General features: G+C 41.7%; 1 protein-coding gene across 3 annotated transcripts in view; it reads left to right on the top strand.

Annotated features, from left to right (window-relative positions):
- Positions 1-27,683, top strand: part of RNF19A (ring finger protein 19A, RBR E3 ubiquitin protein ligase) — a 95,729-nt gene that overhangs the window by 57,451 nt on the left and 10,595 nt on the right. For 2 of the 3 annotated variants that reach the window (XM_026663430.2, XM_026663419.2), the window contains 5 exons: positions 5,719-6,484; positions 17,020-17,228; positions 19,218-19,362; positions 20,143-20,305; positions 27,077-27,191. In XM_026663430.2, coding sequence (XP_026519215.1) covers positions 5,889-6,484; positions 17,020-17,228; positions 19,218-19,362; positions 20,143-20,305; positions 27,077-27,191 — 1,228 coding nt within the window. In that variant the 5' untranslated portion in view covers positions 5,719-5,888. Of the gene's footprint in view, positions 1-5,438; positions 5,559-5,718; positions 6,485-17,019; positions 17,229-19,217; positions 19,363-20,142; positions 20,306-27,076; positions 27,192-27,683 lie in introns of all 3 variants that reach the window. The other variant, XM_026663425.2, reaches the window with a different exon arrangement.

Here is a 27,683-nt window from a genome sequence, read left to right as displayed (position 1 = left end):
ATGGTCAGCAGGGGGAATCCTTGCCACTCCCCACCGCAGCAGGGAGCACTTGGTGGCAGGGGGAATCCCCGCTGCTCCCAGCTGCCGCGGGCGGCAGGGGGGATCTGCCACTCTGGGCCACAGCAGGGGGGATCCCCACTGCTCCCATCCACCAAGAGCGGTAGGGTGGACCCCCGGAGCTCCTGGCTGCCGCGGGTGGCAAGAGGGACTCCTGCCACTCCCAGCTGCAGTGGGAGGCAGGGGGGACCCCCGAAGCTTGGAGCCGCCAGTGGAGGGGGACCCTGGAACTCCCAGCCCCTCCCCCCTCCAGCCGCCCAGGCTACCCATTTTGTCATGGACCGGTCACAGGCTTCCATGAATTTTTCATTATTGTCCGTGACCTGTCCATGAGTTTTACTAAAAATATCCATGACAAAAACTTAGCTTTAGCTATGGATACCGCGCTGGGGCCTAGCCATGAAACCCAGAAGCATGTGCATAAGCATGGTAGTAAGTGTTCCTCCAGATCCAAGAAAGAGGCTGCATTGTCCATGAATTCTGGCCACGGAGCAGGGGTGCATTCCAAGGCTCACAAGCGTTCGAAGAAGTCTCATCATTCACTGGATCCGCTGGTCCAGGTTCCCAAACTACACAACCTCCTGCATCGGCTCTGCCAGCGCAGGGTTAATCATTGGTACGGAACCATTATACATCCTTCCATGCTTGTATTTTATCAAATCCATTTCCTCACTTAATAGTTGTAATTGTTTTTTAACCAAGAAAACTAAAGTAAATAAAATTTTCTGAAAGTGGTTTTTTGGCTTCATATTTATTGATTTGCAAAATCCAGATGAGTAACCTCAGAATTTTGCCCTTTAGATCAAAGAGCTGCCTTTTTAAAATTTAGGTCTCTAGGTTAGGGTTACCATCCGTTCGTATTTCCCCGGACGTGTCCGGCTTTTGCGTCTCTAAATAGCCGTCCGGGAGGAATTGGTAACAAGGTTAAAAGGTCCGGGATTTTTCCCCTCCCCTCCCTCCCTTCTATGCAGAGTGCGGCTGCTGATTGGGTGGCTGGGCCTGATTGAGCCGCTCCCATTGGTCTCCAGCAGCCAGAGCCCTCCCCTGCTGCATGCAGCGTGTTTTGCCTACACGTGGACATGGGCATGCTTCTCCCTTGCCTGCTTGTACTGCCAGAGCCAGCAGCAACTGCTGTCTGCTGCCCCCGGGTCCTAGTGCCCCCCATCCACTAATGGCAAGGCAGGCTGCCCTTACCCTGCCCTTCCACCCTAGCCCCGAGCCTCTCCAATGCCCCAAACCCCTCATCCCCCCACACCCTAATCCTCTGCCCCAGCCCTGAGCCCCCTCCTGCATCATGAACCCCTCATCCTCAGACCCACAGCCCTCACCCCTGCACCCCCGGCTATCCCCAAACTCCCTCCCAAACCCCCTCCCCTTCCCACCCACCCCCTCCTGCCCTCAAACTCCCTCCCAAAGCCTGCACCCCCTCCCTTTGCACCGCCTCCCACCCCCAAACTCCATCCCAGAGCCTGCACCCCTCACCCCCTCCTGCACACCCACCCCCTGCCCCAGCCCGGAGCCTGCACCCAGCACCCAAACTCTATCCCAGAGCCTGCACGCTGCACACCTCCTGCACCCTAATCCCCAGCCCAGGACCTGCACCCCAGACCTCCTCCCCCCACCCAACCCCCCTCCCAGAGCCTTAGGCAGGTGGGGGTGGGGTGGGTTCTGGGCACCACCAAAATTTCTACAACCCTGCCACCCATGCGAGTGGATAAGGGTCGGGGCAGTCAGGGGACAGGTAGGGTCCTAGGGGGGCAGTTAGGGTGGGGGGTTCTCAGCAGGGGGCAGTCAGGGGACAAGAAGCAGGGGGGGTTGGGGGTTCTGAGGGGGGCAGTCAGGAGGTGGGAAGTGGGAGGGTGTGGATGGGGGCGGGGCTCCCCCCCAGTGTCCTCTTTTTTTGATTGTGGAAATATGGTCACCATACTCTAGGTGTAAAATATAGATTGTGTTATTAAAAGTATTCTGTGTGGCTCTGCTAGAATTTGTCCAATTTAGAAATATACATGTATTATTTAACGCTGGATTACTTCCTACAGACTTGTGTGTTTGTAGTTAGGATTAGACCTCTACCTAGAACTAGTGTCATTTTGTTTTTATACTGTTTAAAAAAATAATGGTATAGCTGTTAATTTGTCAATTTATCACCAGTTTTAAAGACATTCCATCAAATTACTTTGCACTGACTTTTTTGGCACTGGTGATGGAATTCCATTTCGGAGGAATTTAAGTGAACTGAAATTAGTACTCTAACTTTCAATTTATTTTTTGGAATGCAGAATTTGATAAAAATGAGTAGCAAAGAATTGGTTGGTGTATAATACAATAATTATATTCCATGTACCATAAAACAGGAATGATACAGCACGTTGACATGAAGGCTCATTTTCCTTTTATAAAGTGGAAAAATATTAGTTATTGAAGCTCTGTAAATTTGTTTTATAAGAAGTAGGAGAATTCTACAAGCATTTTGTTTTCATTGAGTTTATGGATTTAGTACACAATTACTTAACAGCAATGTCTCTGACAAATGGACCTTCATTTGCTTCAGGAGATATGGTATTTTGGATCCTAACATTTTTGTTTTAGCATCAGTCAGGTTAAATCATAAATGTCAATATATGTAATATGCAGTGTTGTAGCCATGTTGTTCCCAGGATATTAGAGAAACTAGGTTAGTGAGGTAAAAATTTATTATAGATGTAATAGTAATTTTAACCACTGTGAAGTGAGGCACAATACAAGAGAACAGTCATAATTCAACCAGCAATAATATAGCTTTTTTGAATTTCAGCTTTGAATTTAATACTAATATGCATGATGCTCTGAAATAGAAGCTCGTTTTTAATTTACTTATTATAGCATTTTAAATATTTTACTTCAGATACAGTCTACAGCATAAATTATCCCTGGGGTTACCATCTTTCTAATTGCTGGTAACTGGGCCCCTGAGGCCCCGCCCTTATCCCTCACTCCTCTCTCCCCTCCCTTGTCGCTCACTGGATCATCTCCATTCTCCTCCCCTTCCTCCCCCCAGCTGAGCTCCCTCTGCTCAGGGGCTGGGACGGGAGCTGCTGCTGTCTGACAAGGAGCCTTCCAGCAGGTAGGAGGTGGCCCTGGCTGAGCAGGAGCTGGCGCAAGTTAATGACCCATCGCGTCCATCCACCCCCATGGTAACCAGACTTTTGGTGTCCAATCAGTACATCTGACCGGAACTGCCAGGTCCCTTTTTCAACTGGACTTTCTAGTTGAAAACCAGGCACCTAGCAACCCTAAGCATCCCATCAGTGAAAAAGAGGGAGGAAAAATAGTGTTTTAACAGTACTGAATGGATTTTGCTTGCGAAATTCCGCATTCCCAAGGCCTTGCAGCCTTCTCCAATTTGTAAGAGAGGAAAAGGTCACTTAGTTCATATTATTTACATCGGTTTGAGTGTGACTGGACTGTTAACTGGAAATGCAAATAATAGTATGAAGCTGCAGGTTTTTAAAAGTAGGCCTTCCCTTACACATTCTGGCAGCAAAGTTGCTATGGAAATGACTCTCCTAGATTTTCTAGACTTGCATCCGACATGTAAATGCTAATGCTGTTGCAGCAGAGGGATGATGAATTTACTGTAAGATCTCAGTAATCTGTTCTTGGCGAATCAGTTTGTCAGAGCATAATACAGTAGCTTAAATACTTTGTTCCATTTAGTATATATTGTTTATGTATATTGAGTCAATGCAGAATTCGTTTGCATGAATTATGCATGATGCGCATATGAACATTATATTTCAGTCCCATAAAATGCAGGACTTGAAATATGCCAACTTTGAAAGAAATACACTTAAAAGCGCCTAACCATGGTTTTCGGTGTTAGTGAAACCAGCTGTAATTTCATGACTCTGAAGTATTTTCACAGCATAGCAGTCACATGATGAAACCATCAGGTATTGGCTTACAAAATTGAAATGTCAATAAAATGGAAATAGAAAATACATATAAATACTAAAAATGTAAAATGTGGTGGAAAGTGAGACATTAGATTCTCCTCACGGTAATCACTACATGCTGTGTTAGTGGCTGTGTTTTAATTATCTTCTTGGCTGCAGATTTACAGCTATTTAAGGAGAGGTTTTGTTTTTGTTTTTTTTAACAAAGATGAGAATGACCTCCTCAAATATGTGCACTAGCCTAGCCATGATGTGACCATGTTTATATCTTGATTTACTGTTTCTTGTTGCACATACATGGGATCAAATCTTCCTCTCAGAGAGATCAGTGGGTTGATGTTTCCACTGCTAGTGGAATCTTCTTTTGAAACCTCCCCTGCTTGACCTTGTGTTCTAGGTGTTGCTGATCTGGCTGTTGTGGGAAGGGTCTCTAGACATGCACTTAGTCACTGTTCAACCAGTGGCTGGTCCTAAGTCTTCCACCTTCCAAAATGTATTAAAAAAATAGAATTTGTAATATATCACGTTATGTACACCCTACAAATCCCTCCTTCTCCTTCCTATTTGTTTCTAGCAGTTAACTTCAGTATGACACATTAAAAACCAGTTGCACTCCTCCTTTTCCATATTGAGGTAAAATTTGAAACATTGAGAAACAAAATATGAAGGCCAGCAAAGTGGTAGTCCACAATACAACGGAGCAAGCCAGTACATCCAATTATACAATATTGACATCTTCCAGGAAACACCTCCCATTTTCTCCTCATTACCAAAAGTTGTATTATCAGGTGTCATGTTGTATGAGAGCCAGATAGCCCCCTGTATGGAAAAACCTGTGGAAAGGATGGGTAATGGAGGTGCCTTTACTGCATTTTTCTATAACTGGCGCCTTTGCTAGAAGACAGTGGAAAATGGAGGTTGTGGATTTTAGATGCCATGTTCCCTCCCAGTCTCATGGATCCATGAGGAAGGGAGACCCGTGCTGTCTTGTAGGGGTGGCTGCTACTCTGCTGGTTCCCCTTTTGCCTGGAAGCAAGATCCAGTAAAAGAACCATGCTGCCATTGGCTGGGTCTCCTGGCAGCTGCTTAGTAGCAGCCACCGAAGGAAACCTGAAGGAAGTACAGCTCCAATCTCTATTACCTCCTGCCTGGATTTCAGCATGGAAATCCCATGTTTGTTTGTTCCCCTCATGCCCGGTTTCTAGAAGCCCAGAGACCCTGAGTGGAAGGCTATTCATATAGAGCAAGTTTTTGTTTTTTGTTTTGTTCCACTAGCTATAGTGGTTCTATGATATGTCTCTCTCCACCCCTTGATCCCAAAACTACAAAGTATTGTAGCCTTAATAGGTTAAACACTATAAATGCACTAATTACACTACACTTCTGTTTGGAAGAGCTGCTTATATTTTATTTGCCATCATTCTTTTATCATTACTTGTATTACAGTAGTACCTACAGGAGCGGTTGCCCAGTTGTTTTATTCGCAGCACAGTGTAATAAAAAGACAAGAATTTACAATCTTGGTAAATGACAAAGGCGCAGCAGGTTAATGAAACAAACAGATAGGTAAGGCTCTTGGTGGGAGAGGAGGAAGAGTTAGCTATAATATGTATAATATGAGTAATAAGGTGCTCAGGTACTATGCTCTTTTTTTAGAACTAGCAAGGGGACTGAATGAATATGAGTCTAACCTTTCTTTTTTTCTCTCCACCCCCTCACAAATTAGGTAATTTCTATGAAGAGTTGGCAGGAAATAAATGCGTGTGAAGAAGTTTCTGCATGAAGATTATCTGTCCAGTAGCGATTACCTGACAACATGACTTAGCATATGTCCTTTCATATTGAATTGAGCCTTAAAAATGATTAGGATTACATGTTAACTTTAATACACTTCTGATGAATGTTCTAGAAATGAGTTTGCATCGGCAAATGGGTTCTGATCGGGACCTGCAGTCTTCTGCCTCCTCGGTGAGTTTGCCTTCAGTTAAAAAGGCACCAAAGAAAAGAAGAATTTCATTGGCCTCTATCTTTCGGAGGAAAAAGGACACAAAACGCAAATCCAGGGATTTAAATGGAGGGGTGGATGGAATTGCAAGTATTGAAAGTATACATTCGGAAATGTGTACAGACAAGAACTCCATTTTCTCCACGTATACCTCTTCAGACAGTGGAGCCACCTCTAGCAGCAAACCGAGTGGAGACTTCATAGAGTGTCCCTTGTGCCTTTTGCGGCACTCTAAGGACAGGTTCCCAGAAATAATGACTTGTCACCATAGGTCTTGTGTGGATTGCTTACGTCAGTATCTCCGGATAGAAATCTCTGAGAGCAGAGTTAATATCAGCTGCCCAGAATGCTCTGAACGATTTAATCCCCATGATATTCGTTTGATATTAAATGATGACATCTTGATGGAAAAATATGAAGAATTTATGCTTAGACGGTGGCTAGTTGCAGACCCGGATTGTAGATGGTGCCCAGCTCCAGACTGTGGGTAAGAGTGTGTATTTTTTTTTTTTTTTTTTTTTCCTTTTCCCATCTGATCTGATGGGGCATATTGAACTTCTCTATCTAGTAAAATCACTGTCACCAAATCTCCCCCATCATCTCTCTACATTATTGTTTGAATTTGTAACAAGTAAATTAGAGTAATTCTAATGTTGTAATCATTTCCACATTATTGTTGACAAACGTTCTTATCCTCTAACCAAGAAAATTGTGGTAACAAATTGTTCTAGTTTGTGAATAAGGTGCATATAAAGCAAATCAGGTGACAAAATCGGTAAGGTAGATGTATGGAGCTCTAAGTACTAAGTATAAGGCTATTTAAAAGGAAGGATGAACTGTTGTACCTTAAAGCACTGGCACTTCAAGTGCCAGTAGCTGGGGGGAAGCAGAATTCCCTTAAAAAATAAAGTAAAGTAAAAGAAACAAAAAAAGCCCCTGCCAAAGACACTCAGATATTGTGTCAAGTATCAGAGGGGCTGTTAAAAGTCCGGGCAGCAGTGCAGTGGGGCTAAGGAAAGCTCCCTGCATCTGTGCAGCTCCCTGAAGCGGCCAGCATGTCCCTGCGGCCCCTAGGCACAGCGCTGGCCAGGAAGGCTCTGTGTGCTGCCCTCACGCCGAGCACTGGCTCCGCAGCGCCCAATGGCTGGGAACCTGTGGGCGATGGTAGTGCGTGTAGCCCCCTGGATGCCCGTGTGCCTAGGGGCCGTCTGAGAAAAGCACCACCTTAAGTCTGCATCCCCCCCTCCCCCCCCCCCCCCCCATGCCCCAACCCCCAATCCCAGCTTGGAACCCCCTACCAGAGCCCATACCCCATCTCACATTCCAGAGCCCTTGGCCCCAGCCAGGAGCCCCCTCCTGCACCCCAAACCCCTCATCCCCAGCCCCATACCAAATCCCGCACCCCTACCCCCGCCTCCACCCCTAGTCGGAGCCCTCCCCCCCCCAACCCCCTGCCCCAGCCCTGAGCCCCCTCCCACAGCCCAAACCCTTCATCCCTGGTCCCACCCCAGAGCTTGCACCCGTCCTGCACCCCAAGCCCCTCATTCCCGGCCCCACCCCAGAGCTTGCACCACAACTGGAGCCCTCACCCCCCTGCACCCCAGCCCTGAGCCGCCTCCTGCACCCCAAACCCCTCATCCCCGGCCCCACCCCAGAGCTCGCACCCCAGCCAGGGCCCTCACTTCCTCCAGCACTCCAACTCTCTGCCCCTAAAAAGGGAGGAAGGCTGGCAGAGGGTAAAGAAAATAGGATCCTGCAGTTATATGTTTTCACATGGTTCCAAATAGTGTCATTTAAAAAATAAAACAAAACAAAAAAGCTACCCTCAACTGATGCTCAGTCAGGCCACCATCGGTTATTTGATTTCTTGTAGGCCTCCTGATAAAAGTGAGCCTCGAAAAGGGATTTGAAGGAGAAGAGGGTAATGGCCTTACAGGTCATTCTAGAGAGAACAAATTCTGTGTATGGAAGAAGCTGACAAATGGGTGGACAAGACATGGTATAGTTGATAGAGTGGAGGCAGTGTGGGTGACATAAGTTGAATAGAAGAAGGGAGGGACAGATTTGTACAGAGCCTTGAGGCCAAAGACAAGAAGTCTACTTTTGATACAGTGGTATAGGGACAGAAAGTATTTAATAGTTTATGTATGAAGAAGTACTTCTCTCTATGAATTTTCAGATTGCTGTTTCCTCAGTAGAATGAAGTATTGTAGAACTTTGCTAATTTGCATTTTCACTAATTTCATACCAATAATTTGTACACAGTTTTTTGCCTGGCTTTTAAGCAAAGATTTAAGAGCAGAAACAGAACTGCAGTGAGAGTGTTGGACTAACAGTACTGCAGCATATGTGCTCGTGTACTGTGGAGCATTATCATAAATAATTAAAGTTCAGCAGGGCTTTTCTTATCAAATGATCTTAGTACATTTTGTGATGATGTATCTTTGATTGATTTGCTAATTCACAAAATTTATTTATTGAGCACTTGTTGTAAAATACTGTAGGTACCTCACAGAGCGAAGACATTTTGTTGACCCAAAGTGTTATAATTTAAAGTCTAAATGGCACAACATTCTGGGCTTATAAACAAGAGGGGGAGAGGGGAAGAAGGATGCAGGGAGGAGCAAGGAAGGATAAGGTTAAAAAACAGTAAGATGACAAAATAAGTAAAATAGTACATACAATGGGTGAATTTACACTAAAAATGTTGCCAAAAAATACCTCTGGTAGGAATTCTAGGCCCTGATCCTGCAAATATTTATGTGGATGCTTAAATTTAAGTGTGTGGGTAGTACCATTGACTTGAATGGCAAGTCTCATGTGCTTAAAGCTAAGCACATGTATGTGTTTGTAAAATCAGAATCCTAATGTAGGCAAGTCTTCATCAGCTCTTGTCCATTGTTGGTTTAAATCTGTTGAAAAGCAAGTTTTATGGACACAGTGGTAAAAATGGATCTAGGTATAGGAGCCTTATTTATACTAGAGCTCCCACTAGTTGGAAGCTTTTACAAAAAATTCTTAGGGTAGGCAAGTTTCTTTTAAAAGGATCTTGCTTTTTTGTTTCATCCCCTTCATTCCCTCCCCTTTGGATTGTTCAGTTTTGTGACAGTTTCTCAGTCACTACTGCAAGCTAGGGCTATGCTTGTATCTTAACTTTTTTTTTCAATGAAAGTACAATCATTGATTTAAAATTTGCTTGCATGGTAAAAACTTAGCAACTTAAAACAAAAAATTGTTAAATTTGATTACCTAGAACTTCACTCAGTATGAACAAAGAATAGAGTAGCTTCACATTTTTGTTATCCTGCACTACCATGGTGTTACGGTTGTAGGGGAACATGAACATCCAAACAAATTATTTTCATTTTTTAGTGTTATGAAAACTTTTGTTACATTCTGTATAAACCCTCTTTTAATAAATAACTGAATTTTGGAATTTAAGTATATTTTAGAAGAACATACTTGCTTTGCAAATTTAATCGGGGTATTTTCCATTTGGAGTATCTAATTAATTCTGTCACTTTAAATTTGTATCAACAGTGGGTTTTATAAAATTTATGCTTTTTTTTTTTTTTTTTTTTTAAACTGAGAAGTGCCATTTAAAAATACAAACATTTAGGGTGTTCATACTGTCTCTTGTTTATACATCAGTATAAACAAAATTAGGATGAAACATAACTTCATAATTAGTCATAAAAATTTACAGTACTTTGGCATGTACACTTTTGTAGTGCTAAGTGTTTTCATATGTTTTTCTAATCGTTTTTTAATAAGAATACAGTATCTTTTGAGCCTACCTAAGTTTGTGTATTTTATAGGTGGTGCTTCTAGCCCTACCTGTTAGGTTTGCCTGACAATTTTCATTATAAGACCCTGTTTTCAGTGGTTTATAACTTTATCAAACTTCCACCATTTGGGATAGAATTTTCCATGCTGGGTGTCTGCGTCTGGTAGAATATGTTTAGAAAATATCAGCCAAAACAGTTCAGCTATTTCTGAGAAAAAGTCTGGTGACCTTTTCTTTCAAAATCTCTTAATACCCCCCCATGCTTTGGAGCAGGAACTTGATATTTGACAGAAGGGGGGCAGGGTGACCTTTTGTGCTAGAGATGTGCCTTTTGCTATCCAAGTGAAACTCTCCCAAATTTTGGCCAAATCATCCTTTTAAAAATTGCATTTTACACATGCTCTGTAGAGACGTTCTAGAGATTAACTCTCCAAAGATTGCATCCTTACATGGTCTAGCATCTCTCAGCTTGTGCTAACCAGATAGCACTTGTGCCATCCTCAAACAGCAACTGAACATGCTCCAGCCCAGGACAACAGACTTTCGTGAAATGGTTGCTCCCAGCTGCTCTGGGCAGGGATAGGGTCCAGGCACTGGACCTCTTTCCTGTTGTCTCAGTGCTGGACCTCCTCCACTTTGCTGGCCCCCAGGCAGCAGGAGGAGTAAGCAGTCCCATTGAAATGCAGAGGAAAAACAAGGTGGACTGGTGTAGCGGTAAAGAGTAGATTTGGAAAAGGAGTCTGGTGAGACTGGGACTGGAGGTAGGGAGAGAAATTGGGACTGACTGGGTGGAGAGGCTGGTACTGTGAGCTGGCAGGTGAGATGAGGGTGGAACTGATTGGGCAAGGAGACTGGGAATCAGGAAAACTGGGATTGGGGAGCCAGTGAGGAAAATTGCGTGGGGACTTGGGGACTAGTTGGCTGGGGTGCAGCACAGATTGGATGAGGAGCTGGGAGAAGGGACAAGACTGGGACTGGCTGGAGAAGGAGACTGATAGTAGGAATGAGTGTGTGAGAGCGAACAGAAGGCAGTTCTGACAATGAGATGAGATACAGGGAGAGAATGGGATTGTCTGAGCAGAGACTGGGAGAAGAAGGCAGGAAGTGGGGGGATTGGGACAAGGAACTGATCAAGAAAGTCCTATGGCCTGTGGTATCCAGGAGGTCGGACTAGATGGTCAGAGGTCCCTTCTGGCCTTGGAATCTATGAACCAAGGAGAGGGTGTGGGCAGAAGACTGAGATTGGATGAGGGAATTAAAAGGGAGACTAGGCCTGGGGGCCAATTGGAGGGGAGCGAGGACAAGAGAGAGATCTTGAGAAAGGGTGTGTGAAGCTGGGTCTGGATGTAGGGAAGGGGAGAGACTGGGTGTGAGGGGGGACACGGATTTATACAGCAAATCCAGAATGGAAGAGTGGGACTGGTTGAACGAAGGGATTGGGATGAAAAGCCTAAGGAGTGGAGATTGAGATCGACTAGAGAAGGAAAACAGGACTGAGATAAGGGTGGGAGGTGTAAGAGAGGATTGGGGCAGGGCAGAAGGGGTCAAGCTGGAGGGGAAAGGGCAGAGGAGTCGTCTGCCCACTAGAAGAGTACACTTCCATTCAGAGCCTGAAATGAGACTAAAGATTTCTGAGTCTCAGCATGTTTCTGATGTCAGCAAATATCTGTGAAACCAACTGTCTCTCCTCCCCCTCTAGTGCTGGTCCACATGCAGAATGGCAACCAATTATTGCTATCAGTTACTCAGCTCACGTGACCGAGATCCAGGCAGTGAATCCAATCTTGCTGATGGATCATGTGGGTGGCAATATAATGCTAGATGATGGAATTTATTTTTTTCAGTTTGCTTTTTTTAAAAAACTTGGGAAATTTTGCACAATAAACTGTTAAAATAACATTATTAAGGTTGCATTGTAAAGCACTCAAAAGTTCGGAAATGCCAGAATTAATGGGTTGTGATAGTAAGTGATCATATAATTAAAGACTATTTTTTTCCACGTTCAGTGTGCCGCATTCAGTGCAGGATGGATGTGTTTTGGGGATGAATCAGGGTTGTGTAATAAAGTGTGTTATCTGTTGGACTCCTGCCTTATTTGTTGCAAACGTTGGAAGATGTGTAGTGAATAAAGTGAGGGGTTTTAGCTGAATACCTGCCACTGCCAGACTTCCTATGGAATGCTGGACAAATCACTTAAACCATCCTTTTTTACAGGTGGTCACTAACGGTATGTTCCTCATTTTTTGGTACCCAACTTGATACCAGGGCTCTGATTTGCAGAAGTGCTGAGCACTCAAAGCTAAAGCTAAAATCAGTAGGAGCTGTGCTTTGAGCATATTAAATACTATTTAATGCTAAATACTCTGAAAATTCAGGCCCTGGCAGTCTCAAATTTGGCATCCAAATTTAGTGGATGTCTTGACCTTAATCTCTTTGCCTCCTTTCCCCATCTGTAAAATGGGGATAATACCATCCCCTTACCTATTGTGTGTTGTGAAGATAAATTGATTGGTGTTTGTGAAGCACTCATACTATAATAATAGGCACCACAGAAAAGCTCATGAGGAACGTAATTCTGTCTTTCATGGCAGGGTTTGAACAGTGTGCAATAAATTAAGGCCAGGGTCCACACATTGAACTATAAGGGTAACACAAAATATTGAATAGCTGCTCATTAAGTGAGCACCATCCATTCTGTGCACTGAGTAAGATGTCTTGTGGAAAAATAGTATGTGACCGTGTAATTAAAGACTGTATCATAATACCTATGCACAAAGGAGTCAAATTAAGGTTGCATGGGCAATCTTAATTCTATCACTTCCTAACTTTTGAGTATACTTTGGAACCTTAATGTTCATTTAATATGTTCTGTGTCTGTGTAATATAGAAATACTTTACAAATACTTGTGTGCCATTTTCATGTACAGTAAGAACATCTTTAGTGAATGCTTGTAAATTAAAAATTAAGTGGAATGACTGCTAGGTGCTCCACAGCTATTTTGGTATTGGATAAAGTAATTTCAAGAATAGATTCCCAAAGAAATACACAATCTCCAGATGAACAAACATATGCTTTAACTGTTACATGGTGCAGCACTAGGCATTCTCTTCTAGATCTGTGCTTTGACAAACTGCAAAGTATTAACTTACAAAGTACATAGTTAAAATTGAAGGTTTATTTTTCTCAAATTAGTTATTTCTGTGGGATGTGTCACAATTCAGGGCAACTGTACCTGTGTTCCTCCTCTGTGGTCCCTCAAGGGCACCCACTCTAGGCTCCTGGCTCCTCAGCTGTCACCTCTCTTGGATAGAGCGCCACATCTCTCTTTCCCTTCTGACTGGAATTTTTCCAGGCTGCACAGTTCCCTGCCTGCACTGTGATATCCCCAGCAAGCCAGACTGCCTGAAAATTGGTGTATACGGTGTTGTAGCAGTGTTGGTCCCAGAACATTAGAGAAACAAGTGGGTGAGGGTGATGTAATATCTTTTATTGACCAACTTCTGTTGATGAGAGACACGAACTTTTGAGCTTACACAGCTCACCCACCTTGTCTCTCTAAAAATTGCTGTGTTTAACTCTACTGTCCTGGCTGAATTCCACTGTGGGGAGTCAGTATTGCCAAACCCAAACACACAAAAGTCATGAGTGTCTTTTTAAAGTGCATTTTGGTTTCTTTTATATTTGGCTTCTGGTTTTTGAACTTAAGAGTTCACTTGGTTCACATTTTCAAGCTTTACTCATGACGATTTGAGTTAGAAACTTTATTATTAAATGAAAGCAGAGTTTCCTATGTAATTATATGATTCCAGAAGTGAGGGCTTCAAGAAAAACACCAAATATTCCAGGACTTGTGATAAAATTACAAGAGTCTGCAGTAGTGGGGAGTTACTATCCACTTCCTAAAATTTACCCTGTAGAGTCATAGATTTCAAGGCCAGAAGGGGCCATTGTGATAATCTAGCCTGACCTCCTGCACATTCCAGACTACAAAATCTCACCATTCAATCCTGTAATACACACCTAACCTCTAGCTGAATTTAAATAGTTCAGGTTGCAGAGAATCCACCATTTACTGTAGTTTTAAACCTGCAAGTGTTCTGTGCTGCAGAGGAAAGTGAAAAAGCCCCAGGGCCTCTGCTAATCTGACCTAGATAAAATTTCTTCCTGACCCCCAAAGTGGTGATCAGTTAGACCCTGAGCATGTCAGCAAGACCCACCAGCCAGACACATGGGAAGGAATGCTCTGAGTAAATCCGAGCATGTCTACACAGCAAATTAAAACCCGCGGTTAACCTGTGCCAGCCGGCTCGGGCTTACAGGGCTCAGGCTGCGGACCTGTTTCATTGCTGTGTAGAATTCTGGGCTCGGGCTGGAGCCCAAGGTCTAGGACTCTGTGAAGTGGGAGGTTCACAGAGCTCCGGAACGCTACACATCCATGAAACAGCCCTGCAGCCAGACCCCTGCGAGTCTGATTTGGCTGGCACAGATCAACCATGGTTTTTCTTTTCTGGGCCCTTTTCAGAGCCTTCCCCATCTACTGTCCCATCTCTTGTCATTGGGAATACTTGCTACTAGCAGTTGCAGGTAGCCACGTGCCATTGTAGGCAATCTCATCACAGCATCTTCTCTGTAAACTTAACAAATTTCAGTTAGGTACAATATTATTCACTTTGGGTAACATTTTCAAAAGCCCCTTGATCATATAAGTGCCTAAGTGACTCAGGCACTTTTGAAAATGGAACATAGATTCCTAAATCACTTAAGTGCTATTAAAATTTTTACCCTTCTTGTCTTATTGTTGTTTTGTAATGTTAATCGCCTGCCGTTGTATTCAGCCTCAAATGTTGCTACTTCTCAGCGTTATGTGAACTATAATTTCTGTATTAAACATCTGTCTCTGGCTCTCCTTGTTTTTCCTGTGGTGCCCATTGCCACAGTATCTAAGTGTTGACAGTGCTATATAAATGTAAAATCATTGACTAAGATTTTCAGTAAAAACTGTTGACTTTGGGTGCCCAATTTGAGGTATTGGATTTACAGAAAGTGTTGGTACCAGTCCTCTGAAAACCCAGACTTCTTTAACGTGTCTCAGGATAGTCCTTAAAAATGAAGAGAACCAAAATCACTATTTACATTTGAAAATCTTGAATGTTAACATTTCCATGCCAGCATGAAGATTTCTCCCCCCCCCACCCCCCTATAGGTTTAATGTATACTTTTTTTCCCCTTCCTCAGAGCCACTTGAGGAGCCCAAGGGCTTCACTTTCCTTTCCCCGATCCTTCTAATCTTATGCATGCTGTGTCTCAGTGATCCCCTTAGCAGCACAGTAGTATCAGAGGAGACATACTCTCTGTGAAACCTGAAACACAACACTATTTACTTTTTTGAGTGCATTAGCAAAACAGCAATTTGCAGTGCATCTTTCTCTTTTTCTGAACATGCTGTTTCTCCTGTACCCTTTATCTTCATCAACCTAGGAGTAAGGGACTGGGCAAGACATCAGAACTTGGATCTCCTTTGTTGTAGCATGTGTTGTGCTTCCATTACACCTCTTGGGCTGTACTTTATTTGGTTTTGTGGTCTTATGAAGATAATTTTGCTGTAAACAAATGCTATATAATATGCATGCTGAAAAGACTAATCCACTCAAGTGCTGTGCTAATCTTTTTAGTTTTTTTTAAATGGTCAAATAACTATTTATGGTAATTACACTCATGTAAATGTTTTGCTTTTCACAAGAAACTATAGGCAAGTGGACAGTCAGTAAAGTTTCCCAGTAACTTAATCTTTACTTGACCTAACTGCAATTTCTGGAAATTCTTAGAGGCAAACCCTGATCCCATGTCTCCTGGATGCAGAAGGCCCTGAACACAGCAGAAATTATGTGATTTGGTGTGCACAGAGAGGTGGGAATGAGGTCATGTGGGATTTGCTGTTTTAAAATTCTGTAACACTTGGGTATGCTCTTAGGCCTGGATTTTTAAAGGTATTTAGACTGATTTAGGAGCCAGTCTCATTTTCAAAGGGGGTTTAGGCACTTAGGCTTGGTCCACACTGGGGTGGGGGTCGATGTAGGAAACGCAACTTCAGCTACGAGAATAGCGTAGCGGAAGTCGACGTTTCCTAGATCGAACTAAGTTTACTTACTGCGGGTCCACACGGCGCAGGCAAGCTCCCCCGTCGACAGCGCTTCCTCCTCTCGGCGAGCAGAAGTTCCGCAGTCGACGGGGGAGTGCTTCTGGGATCGATTTATCGCGTCCAGATGAGACGCGATAAATCGCTCCCAGAAGATCAATCTCTACCCACCGAATCAGGCGGGTAGTGTGGACCTAGCCTTAGTCTTAAGTCCCATTTTGGCTCCTACATCAGTTGGGGTTGTAATACTGAGTGCAGCAATGCCTGGATACATTTAAAAATCTGGGCTTTGCCCTCTAATTCCTAACCCCAACACACATTTGCCCCTAAAAGAAAATCTGTTTTTAGCAATTTAACTTAACTTAATAGATATCTGAAAAGGCAATTTATCATTTCACGTTTGTAGGTGTTGCATCAGTGTATCAGACATGCTGGAGTATTGACTTGACTTTTCCCCCAAGAAGTGATTGCTGCAGGGGACTATGCCATACTGAATCCCTGTATTATTATAAATTGTTTGTTTATTTTAGTGCTTAGGGACCAACTGAGTTTGGGGACCAGTTCTGATAGGCACTGTACAAATAGAGTAGTAGACAGTCCCTGCCCCAAAGAGCTTACACTGTCAATAGATAATACAAAGGGTAGGGGAAGGAGCTCTAACCTACAAGCAAAGTGCTTAGTGTGATGGTGGCAAACATAATGTTAGCGCTATGATTGTTTTTTTGGGGGGAGAGCTGAGAGAGTCCAGGCAAAGCTGTAGAAAAATATTTTCAGTGCCTATCTGTCCCTGCTTAAACTGCTCCTACAAGAGTTCTGCCAGCTTTAGTTTCTGACTAGCTCCTCCCTGCCGTTTTCCCCAAAACCTACATGGTGGGGGGAGAAGTGACTCTGCATCTGTCCTCGTGCCCCTGGAGGTGTCTGCTCTGCACAGTTTTGGGTCTGAGGAGGTGGGTGGGGTGGCCTTGGCTAGGGGCCCCATTCTTCCCCAGTACAACAGTACATGCTTAAGCTGGTTCTGCTGTTGCCCTACTATCTTGTCTATAGAGATTATTTTTGTATTAACAAAAATCTTTCTCCCACCCCTTTTGATCATTTAAGATATGCTGTGATTGCTTTTGGCTGTGCCAGCTGTCCCAAACTTACCTGTGGGCGTGAAGGCTGTGGTACTGAGTTCTGCTACCACTGCAAACAGATTTGGCATCCAAACCAGACCTGTGATGCTGCTCGCCAGGAAAGAGCCCATAGTCTGCGCCTGAGAACAATTCGTTCTTCATCTATTAGTTATAGCCAGGAGTCTGGAGCAGCAGGTATTTATGATTGTATGTCTCTGTAGAATGTCTTACTAGTACAATTACATGATTAATATTACCAAAGAAAGAAATATGTGCTCCAACCCTGATTTTTTTTCTTTTTTGTACCAGTTTCAGAACCATAAAACATTAATATAACTTCAGATTAAATTAAAAAAAAAAAGTGCTGAGTTTTTCTAATATGGGAAATTTTTGGTTTTCAGTAGTGGTAAAATCATGAAGGGGTAGCGCTGATGGCTTCAATTGTTACAAGCCTTTTTAGGATTTTTAAATCTTGAGTTGTTTTATAGTTTAAAAGTGTAATCTTCGGTGACATTGCAGTCAAGCATTCTTGAAGTACTGCTGGCTGACTAGAACCACTCTCTTCCCAACTGTATAGCTTCCACAGCTAAAACACATTTTTTTCCCCCTGTGGGTGGAATTTTGACAAGGTTTATAATACTGGTATAAATAGATCTGAAAAAGCAAAATTATTATTGATTTACTGATAACCACACCCGTATAAGAATGCATAAACTGTTACTCCATGTGAGGGATATATCAAGGTAATTTCTGCTCGTCAATAAAGTGCTTCTACATTGGCCAGCCAGAAATCAAATAACTCAGATATGTGAAAATTAAGTCTTATTGCAACTGTTACTGAGTAAAAGGAAGGTTTGACTAATCAGTGGAGCAATGTTTTGGTATCGCCAAGAGTTGCCTGTTTTGTCTGACACAAGCTTTGTCAAACGAAACTCTCTTGCTCGTTTATCTCTCCCCAACCGACTCTTCTCTCTGATTGGACTAATTAGTCATATGAGGGGAAAGATTGTGTTCTGTGTCCCGTTATGTCTCCCTGATTCTCTGACCTAACTCTAGCCTAGGGGCAGCTCTAACTTGTACAGTATGCATCTGGTCCCCTAGAGATTACATGTCAGTTGGGAACTGATAGATGCACCATACTTTCATCACTCCCTCTTCCTGTGCACCATGGTCTGTGGGTGTAGGAGCTGGTTCTGCTGACTCTACATCTGCTCCAGACTCTCCCATGCTAGGCATGTCTCCAGCAGAGGGATCTGCAGGAGTTTTCCACTGCCCCATTTTCTCCATCAAAAGCCTACTGTACCACAACTTTCTTTTGCACCAGCAGTTATTTCTGACCAGCTAACCAATGGGGCGTGCTTTACATAACTAATATTGCTATGGTGAGTGAATTGTTTGTCCTGTAATTCTGAATCAGAGTAACTGTCTGGGAAATAGTCCAGGAATCACAACAGAAAGGAAAGACAAGATATGGCATACTGACAAAACTCTATCATTAAGGTTACCCTTTGGGAAACGTTCATTTTTACACTTGTCAGTGACAGAAATAAACCCTTAGCGATATTTTCAGTATTAAGCTCGGTTAGGAGCATTAGACAGATTCTGATTTGTCTGTTTCTGTAACAAATATAAATGTATCTGGTTTGGGGAGCAAGAGCATTAAGGGGAGGCCATGGAGTGGAGTCCAGAGCAGAGGAGTGAAAAAGAGAACAAAAGATATGGAATATTTAAGGTGAAATGCATATTAAGTATGAAGAAGAAATAAAGGTTGGGACTCATGAGTGAAGATTACAGAAGTATGAAATGTGGAGAGGATTATATGCAAAAACTGCCTGTCATCATTCATATTTATTAATGTGCCTGTTTAATATCTAACTTACATTTTATTAACTTTGAAAATCTTTGTATGTGTGTGTGAAGCTATTGATCTATCTAAATGTGATATATTTTTCTATATTTTAATTTGTTGTGATTAATACTACTATATTGATGGTTTGTAATGGTCATGACCAAAAACCATCTGCAATTAAGGATTTAGTAAAGCATATTTATAACAAAGATTTAGATATGTCTGCGTCAGAACTACTATGATCAGTCAAAACTCATAAGAATTTCTTGTCTGTGTTTAGATAAATTTTTCTTTTTCATAGAAATAGTATGATCTTCATGTTTCATTTTAAACAGCTGATGATATAAAGCCATGCCCGCGTTGTGCTGCTTACATAATAAAAATGAATGATGGAAGCTGCAACCACATGACTTGTGCTGTGTGTGGTTGTGAATTCTGTTGGCTATGCATGAAAGAGATCTCGGATTTGCATTATTTAAGGTATGTTTAGGAAAAATAGTTATAGCTATAGATTATCTGAGACAAATATTTTCTCATTTTATACATTCAGCATTTTATCTACATCCTGTTTCCTGATTTTTACATTATTTTGCTTTTCCCTGTTTTGACTTCTTATTTAACTTCAGGAGTGACTGGAGTGTTATACTAGTGCAGACTGATTTAAAGTTCTGCTTGGATGAATAAATGTTCTGTGCTAAAATATCTAGGGCCAGATTGTCTGGTCAACCGAAGGCCATCTTGTGTCTCAGCAGAGTAGAGAATTAAGCCTCTAGTGTTTAGGTATGAGAAATGGAATATTTTTTTTTTGTTATGTAGGTATTTAAAATAGTCACTTTGTTCATCTTATTTCAGAAAATAAAAATGTTCTCTCACTTAGTTTCAAGCTCAGAAAGATGGATTCAGCACGTATTTAGTGTGACAAAATGAAATGGTGTAGATGTTCACAATAGCTACTTTTACTTCAGTTCTAGTGCTGACCATTTATTTTGAGTGTTAAGTTGATATAACTGGAAGTTACAGTTTCCATGTGAAAATGATAATTTGTGTTGGCACTGAGCAGCACAAGACGTTATGTGATATGATTCATAGCGCCTTTCAAAGGACATTGGAGCATCTGAAAGGTCTAAAGAAATAGTTTTTAGACACTGTCGCCATCTGTGTAATATGAATTTTATTAGATATTGTCATGTCTTAAAGTAACTTATCATTGGCTCATTTCTAAGCAGTTGTATGTGTGTGTTTACAATTTGTTTCTATCAGCCCATCAGGTTGTACATTTTGGGGAAAGAAACCATGGAGCCGTAAGAAGAAAATACTGTGGCAACTGGGAACGCTTGTTGGAGCTCCAGTAGGAATTGCTTTAATAGCTGGCATTGCTATTCCTGCTATGATTATTGGAATCCCTGTGTATGTGGGGCGTAAGGTAAAGTGCACTGTGCTGCTTACCTTGCTTCTGGTTTTAAAATGCAACACTCTTGAACATGTACACTGGTGTACTTTCAGTTGGCTCTGTTCACCATTCCTTCCCAAATAGGTTCAGACATAACTTGAAAAATGGTTAGCATCCTCATTTTATTTGTGTGGGGCCATGTTTTTCAAAATGTGGCTCCTCCGTTTGCCCACACGAAGCCTAAAATATTTTAAAATGGATTCCTATAATTAGGCCCATAAATCCTTACTTAGGCACCTAAATAAGTGGCCTGATTTTTAAAAGTCCTGAGTTTCCAATCTCCCTAATCCTACTCAGAGCTGGACAATACGGGGGAAAAGGTGGTAAAAAAAAATGCCTGACTTTTCCCTCTGGATCCTGAGCAAGAAAGAAGCCATTGACATATTAGTTGAAAATCCTGCTATATACATATGCGTATGCCCGCACATTTCTGTGTTTGTACTTAATGGCTTATAAATTCATTAAGTTACTAGGGTATATACATTTACTGATCACCAAGTGCAACTATCCACAGCTAAACTCTTGTGTTTTTGTTGATGTGGGAATAGACAAGGAATTAACACATTAACCAATAAGTAGTTGGTATCTTTTCTCCAGCAATAAGGACTACTACTAGGGCTACTAATGCAAAGCAAATAACGAATAGCAGATAAAATTATTCTTATGTTTTTATTCTATCTTTTCCTACTTTTGTAATTTAGGGTAAAAAAGTAAGTTATCCAAAGACCTTTGAAATGCTGTTTATGGAAGTGTTAAGATGCCAGATCTTTCACTTGAGTTATGCTATCCTGAACTTCTTAAATCCTAAGGTTATTTTATGTTTTATCAACGTGAACTCATGGTGCCATTGACTAGTCCACGCTTGCATCTGCCAGTCTGCCTCTTGGTGCCCCAAGAAATTGTGATTCCTTTCCTTTGCCTCTGCCCAGGTTCTTATGCTGGTCTGGAGTTGTGGCGATTCATCTCTGCCAGGCCCCTCCTTTTTCAGTCCTTTCTCTCCAGTAAATTATCTCACTTTCCACTACAGTTGCTTTCAAAAATAATCCACACTATTCCCTCATGTTTTAGCACACTTGCTGGGCCCTGGCATAAGAGAAGAACAATGGCTATTGTTGAATTTCCATACAAATTACTAATAGCTCTTCCCTCTATCTCTCTGTTCTTATAAGACCCATATCACCTAAGCACCACACATATATAAATGAATTGACCTTAACAGCCCTGTGAGGTATTGTCCCTTTACATCACAGCCTAACCTGAAGCGTAATGTCAAAAAAGGGACGGCTCATTTCCGAGAGAGATAGGGAAGCGTTAGTATCGTTATACAAGGCACTAGTGAGCCCTCATCTGGAAAACTGTCTCCCCCATGTTTAAGAAAGATGAATTCAAATTGGAACAGGTGCAGAGAAGGGCTACTAGAATGATCTGAGGAATGGAAAGCCTACCTTATGAGAAGAAACTCCAAGAGCTTGGCTTGTTTAGCCCAACCAAAAGAAGGCTTTAGGAGATATGATTGCTCTCTAAAAATACATCAGAGGGGTAAATACCCAGGAGGGAAGAGGAGTTATTTAAGTTAAGCATCAATGTGGGCACAAGAACAGATGGATATAAACTGGCGATCAACACGTTTAGGCTTCAAATTAGATGAAGGTTTCTAACTATCCTTAGCTATAGCCTGCTCTATGACTTCAGAAATTTTCCAGGTCAAACTGCTTGTTTGCAGCAAATCTTACATGAATTTGCAAAGTCTTGGTGACCACTGTTCCACAAAACTTGGCTAGCAAACTGTCTCCATAGCTTTTATGGTCAGGAATTAGCCTTGGACTCATAGGCTATGTCTACATTACAGCAGAAATAGTATTTTTCAGTTAAACTCATACAAGTACTGTAGTGGAATCTCTACCGTGAAAGTGCAACTTAAACTTGTAGATTGTTTTGTTACATAACTGCACTCCAAAACAAAATTATGTAAAACTTTAGCGCCTACAAGTCCACTCAGTCCTCCTTCTTCTTCAGCCAATCGCTAAGACAAACAGGTTTGTTTACATTTACGGGAGGAAATGCTGCCCGCTTCTTATTTACAATGTCACCTGACAGTGAGAACAGAAGTTTGCATGGCACTTTTGTAGCTGGCATTGGAAGGTCTTTACATACCGGATATGCTAAACATTCATATGCCCCTTCATGCTTTGGCCACCATTCCAGAAGACATGCCTTCTATGCTGATGATGCCCGTTTAAAAAAAAATGCATTAATTAAATTTGTAACTGAACTCCTCGGGGGGAGAATTGTATTCTCTTGATCTGTTTTACCTGCATTCTGCCATTTACTTCATATTTTAGCAGTCTCGGATGATGACCCAGCGCATGTTCTTCGTTTTAAGGATACTTTCACTGCAGATTTGACAAAATGCAAAGAAAGTACCAATATGAGATTTCTAAGAGCTACAGCACTAGACCCAAGGTTTAAGAATCTGAAGTGCCTTCCAAAATATGAGAGGGAGGAGGTGAGGAGCATGCTTTCAGAAGCCTTAAAAGAACAACACTCCGATGTGGAAACTACAGAACCTGAATCACCAAAAAAGAAAATCAACTTTCTGTTTGTGGCATCTGACTCAGATGAGGAAAATGAACATCTGTGGATCTGCACTGCTTTGGATCATTATCGACCAGAACCCTTCATCAGCATGGACACGTCCTCTGGAATGATGGTTGAAGCATGAAGGTACATATGAATCTTTACCGCATCTGGTATGTAAATATCTTGAGACACCAGCTACAACAGTGCCATGCGAACGCATGTTCTCACTTTCAGGTGACATTGTAAACAAGAAGCAGGCAATATTATCTCCTGCAAATGTAAACAAACTTGTTTGTCCGAGCGATTGGCTGAACAAGAAATAGGACTGAGTGGACTTGTAGGTTCAAAAGTTTTACATTGTTTTATTTTTGAATGAAGGTATTTTTGTACATAATTCTACATTTGTAAGTTCAACTTTCACGATAAAGAGATTGCACTACAGTACTTAGGTGAATTGAAAAATACTGTTTCTTTTGTTTTTTACAGTGTAAATATTTGTATAAAAATAAATATAAAGTGAGTGCTGTACACTTTGTATTCTGTTGTAATTGAAATCAATATATTTAAAAATGTAGAAAATATCCAAAAATATTTAAATAAATGGTATTCTCTTATTGTTTAATAACGCGATTAATTTCAATTAATTATTTTAATTGCTTGACAGCCCTAATAATTTTCTATTAATGAAATGATGGACTTTATGTGAGCTTGTGTTGTCCAGAAGGGTTCTGGGCTGTAGAAGACGCACATTTCTGGGGGGAAGTCTGGGACAGGAGTTTGCTGGTGTTGTCGTGCAGTATAATTGATGAGTGGCTGGTTATAGCACTCAGATAGTATAGCTGGGAGTGATTTACATGCTAGTGGCTGTGTGGGGGCAAACCAGGAGTAGTTGCTCTCACAGCGAAGCAGTGTAAAAGGCACCCCAGGTTGGAGAATTGAGGGGATACAGCTGTCTATCAGTCCAGATTGTACCCTGGGGATGCCTCAGTGGCGCAGCAAGGAGCAGGGTATATGCACAGCTTGTTGTTTTGAGTGAAGTTTACATTTTAAGCACTGGTACAGCAATTTTAAGTTAGTATCAAGTGTGGTGGCTGGAAACAGTTCAAGGGGGGATAGTTTGTTGTTTTCTGTTTCCTTATTTCAGGTAAGGGAAATAGAAATAGTGAAGTATAAAAATGATCAAAAGTGAAACAATTACAAAGTTGGAGCTGGCCAGAGTGGAGGCAGCAGAAGAAGAGAAAGAACGCAGTACCAAATGTGGAAAGCAGAGATGAGACTGAAAGAAGCAGCTGCTGCATGGGAAGCTGAAGAAGCCACCCATAGAAGAGCCATGGAGCTGAAGGAACAGGAAGCTGAACCCCTTAAGCAAGCCATGGAGCTGAGACAAGAAGAAGCTGAGGAGAAGGAGAGGAAATATAATCTGGAGCTGATAGAAAAGCATGGGAAGATCCCAGAGTCACCAACATCTCCCATCACTCGAGGAATCCACGGCTGGGAGCAGCTGTGTCCTACATACAGAGAGACAGACTGCATTGAGGAATACTTCACTACTTTTGAAAATCTATGTGAAATTCAGAAGATTCTTGAGGACAAGAAAATCCCCACACTGGTTGCATAACTGTCTGGTAAATTTTTGAATGTATTTAATGAATTGCCAGTTCAGGAAGCTGTGATGTGTTCTTAATTTAAGGAATCTGTTTTACAAAGGTTTCAAATCACCCCTGAAGTGTATACGGTGAAATTTAGAAATCTTAAAAGGAGTATTGGCATGAGTCATGGTGAATATCCCTTTGGATGAGGATGCACAGAAAAAATTTGCTTTCATCACTGATATAGACTCTGAATTCTCAGTGTTACTGTTTGGTTTAATTAATGCTGGGGCCATATTCTGGAGGCTGGTCAACAAAGTGTTAAAAGATTTACAGAACTTTGCAAGAGCATATGTGGATGACATTGCAGTGTTTAGTGACACTTGGGGTGATCGAAAAGAACACTTGGTAATTGAGCTGTCAAAACTCGAAGAAGCAGGCCTAACCATAAAAGCCTCTAATGTAAAATTCAAGCAGCCAGAGTCCTTTGTTTAGGACACTGGGTTGTGAGGGGGTGAAGGGGAGTGTCAAATATCCCCATATCCTTTGAAAGTTGAAGCCATTGTAAATTGTTTTTGGTTCGGGGTACAGGCCAATCACAGAAGGTGTATGCATGGGTTCATTGACGTAACTCCAATCTCCGATTTATGTAAAAAGACCCGGCCAAATAGTCATTTGGGATAAAAGCATCCCTGAAAAGATTTGATAAGATAAAGAAAATCTTGTCTGAAAAGCCTGTTCCAGCTAGCCCTGATTTTGACAAAATGTTTTAACTGTGTACAGCTGCATCAGACATTGGTCTGGGTGCAGTGCTAATGCAAACGGGAGAATAACAAGAAGCCCCCAATTGCTGCCTTAAATAAATAGTTGACCTCAACTGTTCTGTCACAGAAAAGGAATGCTATGCTATGGTGTGGGCAGTTAAGCAACTGAAGCCCTACCTTTTGAATAGAAAGTTCAGGTCTTTAGCCAGATCAATGGTGAATGATCTCTTAAGAGAACTAAAACCTCAAATTCCAAGCTTCTACGCTGAAGCCTCATACTTCAAGAGTTCGATAGGGAAATTGTGCAGATAAACCGAAAAGAAAATATGGTGGTAGATGCCCTGTACTTGAAAGAGGGCCCTGACCTACTGCCCATGGGTCATCCAGTGGCTAACCCTCCTGCAGCTTTATAAGGGGGGAGATGTGACAGTCTGTACCCATATGTTCACCCATTTTACAAAACTATGATAAATTTTGTACAAAGTATGCCTTGTGAGATATCATTTGAAAACTCATAATTTGCTGATCATTAGTGTCCTTGTAAAACATGTGGCAAAATTGTATGTAAAGACACAAGATTCTACTGTATGACGTTACTGAGACATATTCTAAGTTTAGAGAAGCCAGCACAAACCAGTTCCTCAAAAACAAAAGGCAAACTGATGCCTCAGCCAGGTATCAACTATCAAATAAACTATCACCTGGATAAGAAGCCGTTCTTTGGCAGGAAAAAGGGTGTGGGCAAGGAATTTACATCTTGGCAAAAAAATCCCAAACAGCTGGAAGTTCCCATCTCACGGCCTTTCTCTCTCCTGAACCTAAGCTGAAGATGATTTTCTAAGAAAAGTATAAAGAATAGGGAACAGAAGCCCCAAATCATTTCTCCCTTCATCTCTACTCATGGCATTGACAGCACTTAAAGGACAAAGGAAGCATCATTGGACTGGGGGTGTGTGGAATCTTGGCTGAAAGATTCAGCCAGTAAGACTGCTAGAATGTGGTGAGAGACCTTTTGCTTTGAATTCACTTAGTTTAAGTAAGGTATTAGTTGCATTTTACCTTTTTTATTTCAGTATAACCAATTCTGACTTTTATGCCTCATTACTTGTAATCACTTAAAATCTTTCTGTAGTTAATAAACTTTTTCATTGTTTTATCTAAACCAGTGTTTGGTTGAACTGAAGAGTTTGGGAAACTTCAGAACGGATAACAAGATTGGTGCATATAATTTTCTCTTAATGAAATGATGGGTTTTATATGAGCTTGTATTGTCCAGGAGGGTGTTTGGCAGTACCAGACACACATTTTTGGGGGAAAGTGTGGGACTGGGAGTTTGCTGGTGTTGCCCTGCAGTTTAATTCATTGGTGGCTAACTATAGCACTCAGAGAGTATAGCTGGGAGTGATTTACAGGCTAGAAGCTGTGTGTGGGCAGACCAGAAGTGGTTGCTCTCACAGCGAAGCAGTGTAAAAGCCACCCCAGGTTGGAGACTTGAGGGGACACAGCTGTTCATCCGTCCGGATTGTACCCTGTGGAATGTCACACATGGGGATTATAGGAACTTCTAATACTTATGCTTTCTTTTTTTAAATTGTATAAATTAATGTAAAATCACTAAGAAAGATGTATTATTTAATGTCCCTCTTTGAGAGGCTAACTTTTAAGGAGTATATAAGGATTTAAATTAATAGTGTATAGTCTCTAGCTGAGAGCACACAACACACTGCTCCATAGCAGAACAGAGCCAAAACTATTTACATTATGTTATGTGCAATGTATCCTGAAACCCTCTTCTTTCTTCTTCCCTCAAGATTCACAATCGATATGAAGGCAAAGACATTTCGAAACACAAACGAAACTTGGCTATTGCAGGTGGTGTAACCTTGTCTGTAATAGTTTCTCCAGTTGTAGCTGCAGTAACTGTAGGTAAGCAAATACCACCACTGCATGAGAGTAGTACCTTGCAACCAAGCATTTGAGAAGACTTTACAGACACTCATTAATAAATCACACTCAGTGAATTAGGAGGTATGAGCTCCATTTTTACAGATGGGGAAATGGAGGGATAAAAAAGTTAAGACTTGCCCCAGATTACACTGTGGTCTCTGCTCCAGTGCAATTTAGTGTCTAGACTTTAGAGATGCTGCATCTAAATGAAAAATTGTAAAACACTTCTTTAATCTTATAATTTTCATATTGAAGCTGTTTTCAGTTTTTCACCATCAAATTTTTTTCTTTAAAAAGAAAATATACCATATATACTCGTTCATAAGCCGAATATTTTTGGTAAAAAAGTGACGCATCAAAGAGCGGGGGTCGGCTTATAAACAGGTCTACACCAAAATTTGATGATTTTAAACTCTATGGAATCATTGAATTGAATATCTAATACATTGTCGTTTAGTATACCTGGAACGT

This window comes from Terrapene carolina, unplaced genomic scaffold (assembly GCF_002925995.2).
Source record: "Terrapene carolina triunguis isolate 2854851 unplaced genomic scaffold, T_m_triunguis-2.0 Scaffold58, whole genome shotgun sequence".
Lineage (NCBI taxonomy): Eukaryota > Metazoa > Chordata > Testudines > Emydidae > Terrapene > Terrapene triunguis.
This window is presented reverse-complemented; position numbering and strand designations above follow the sequence as displayed.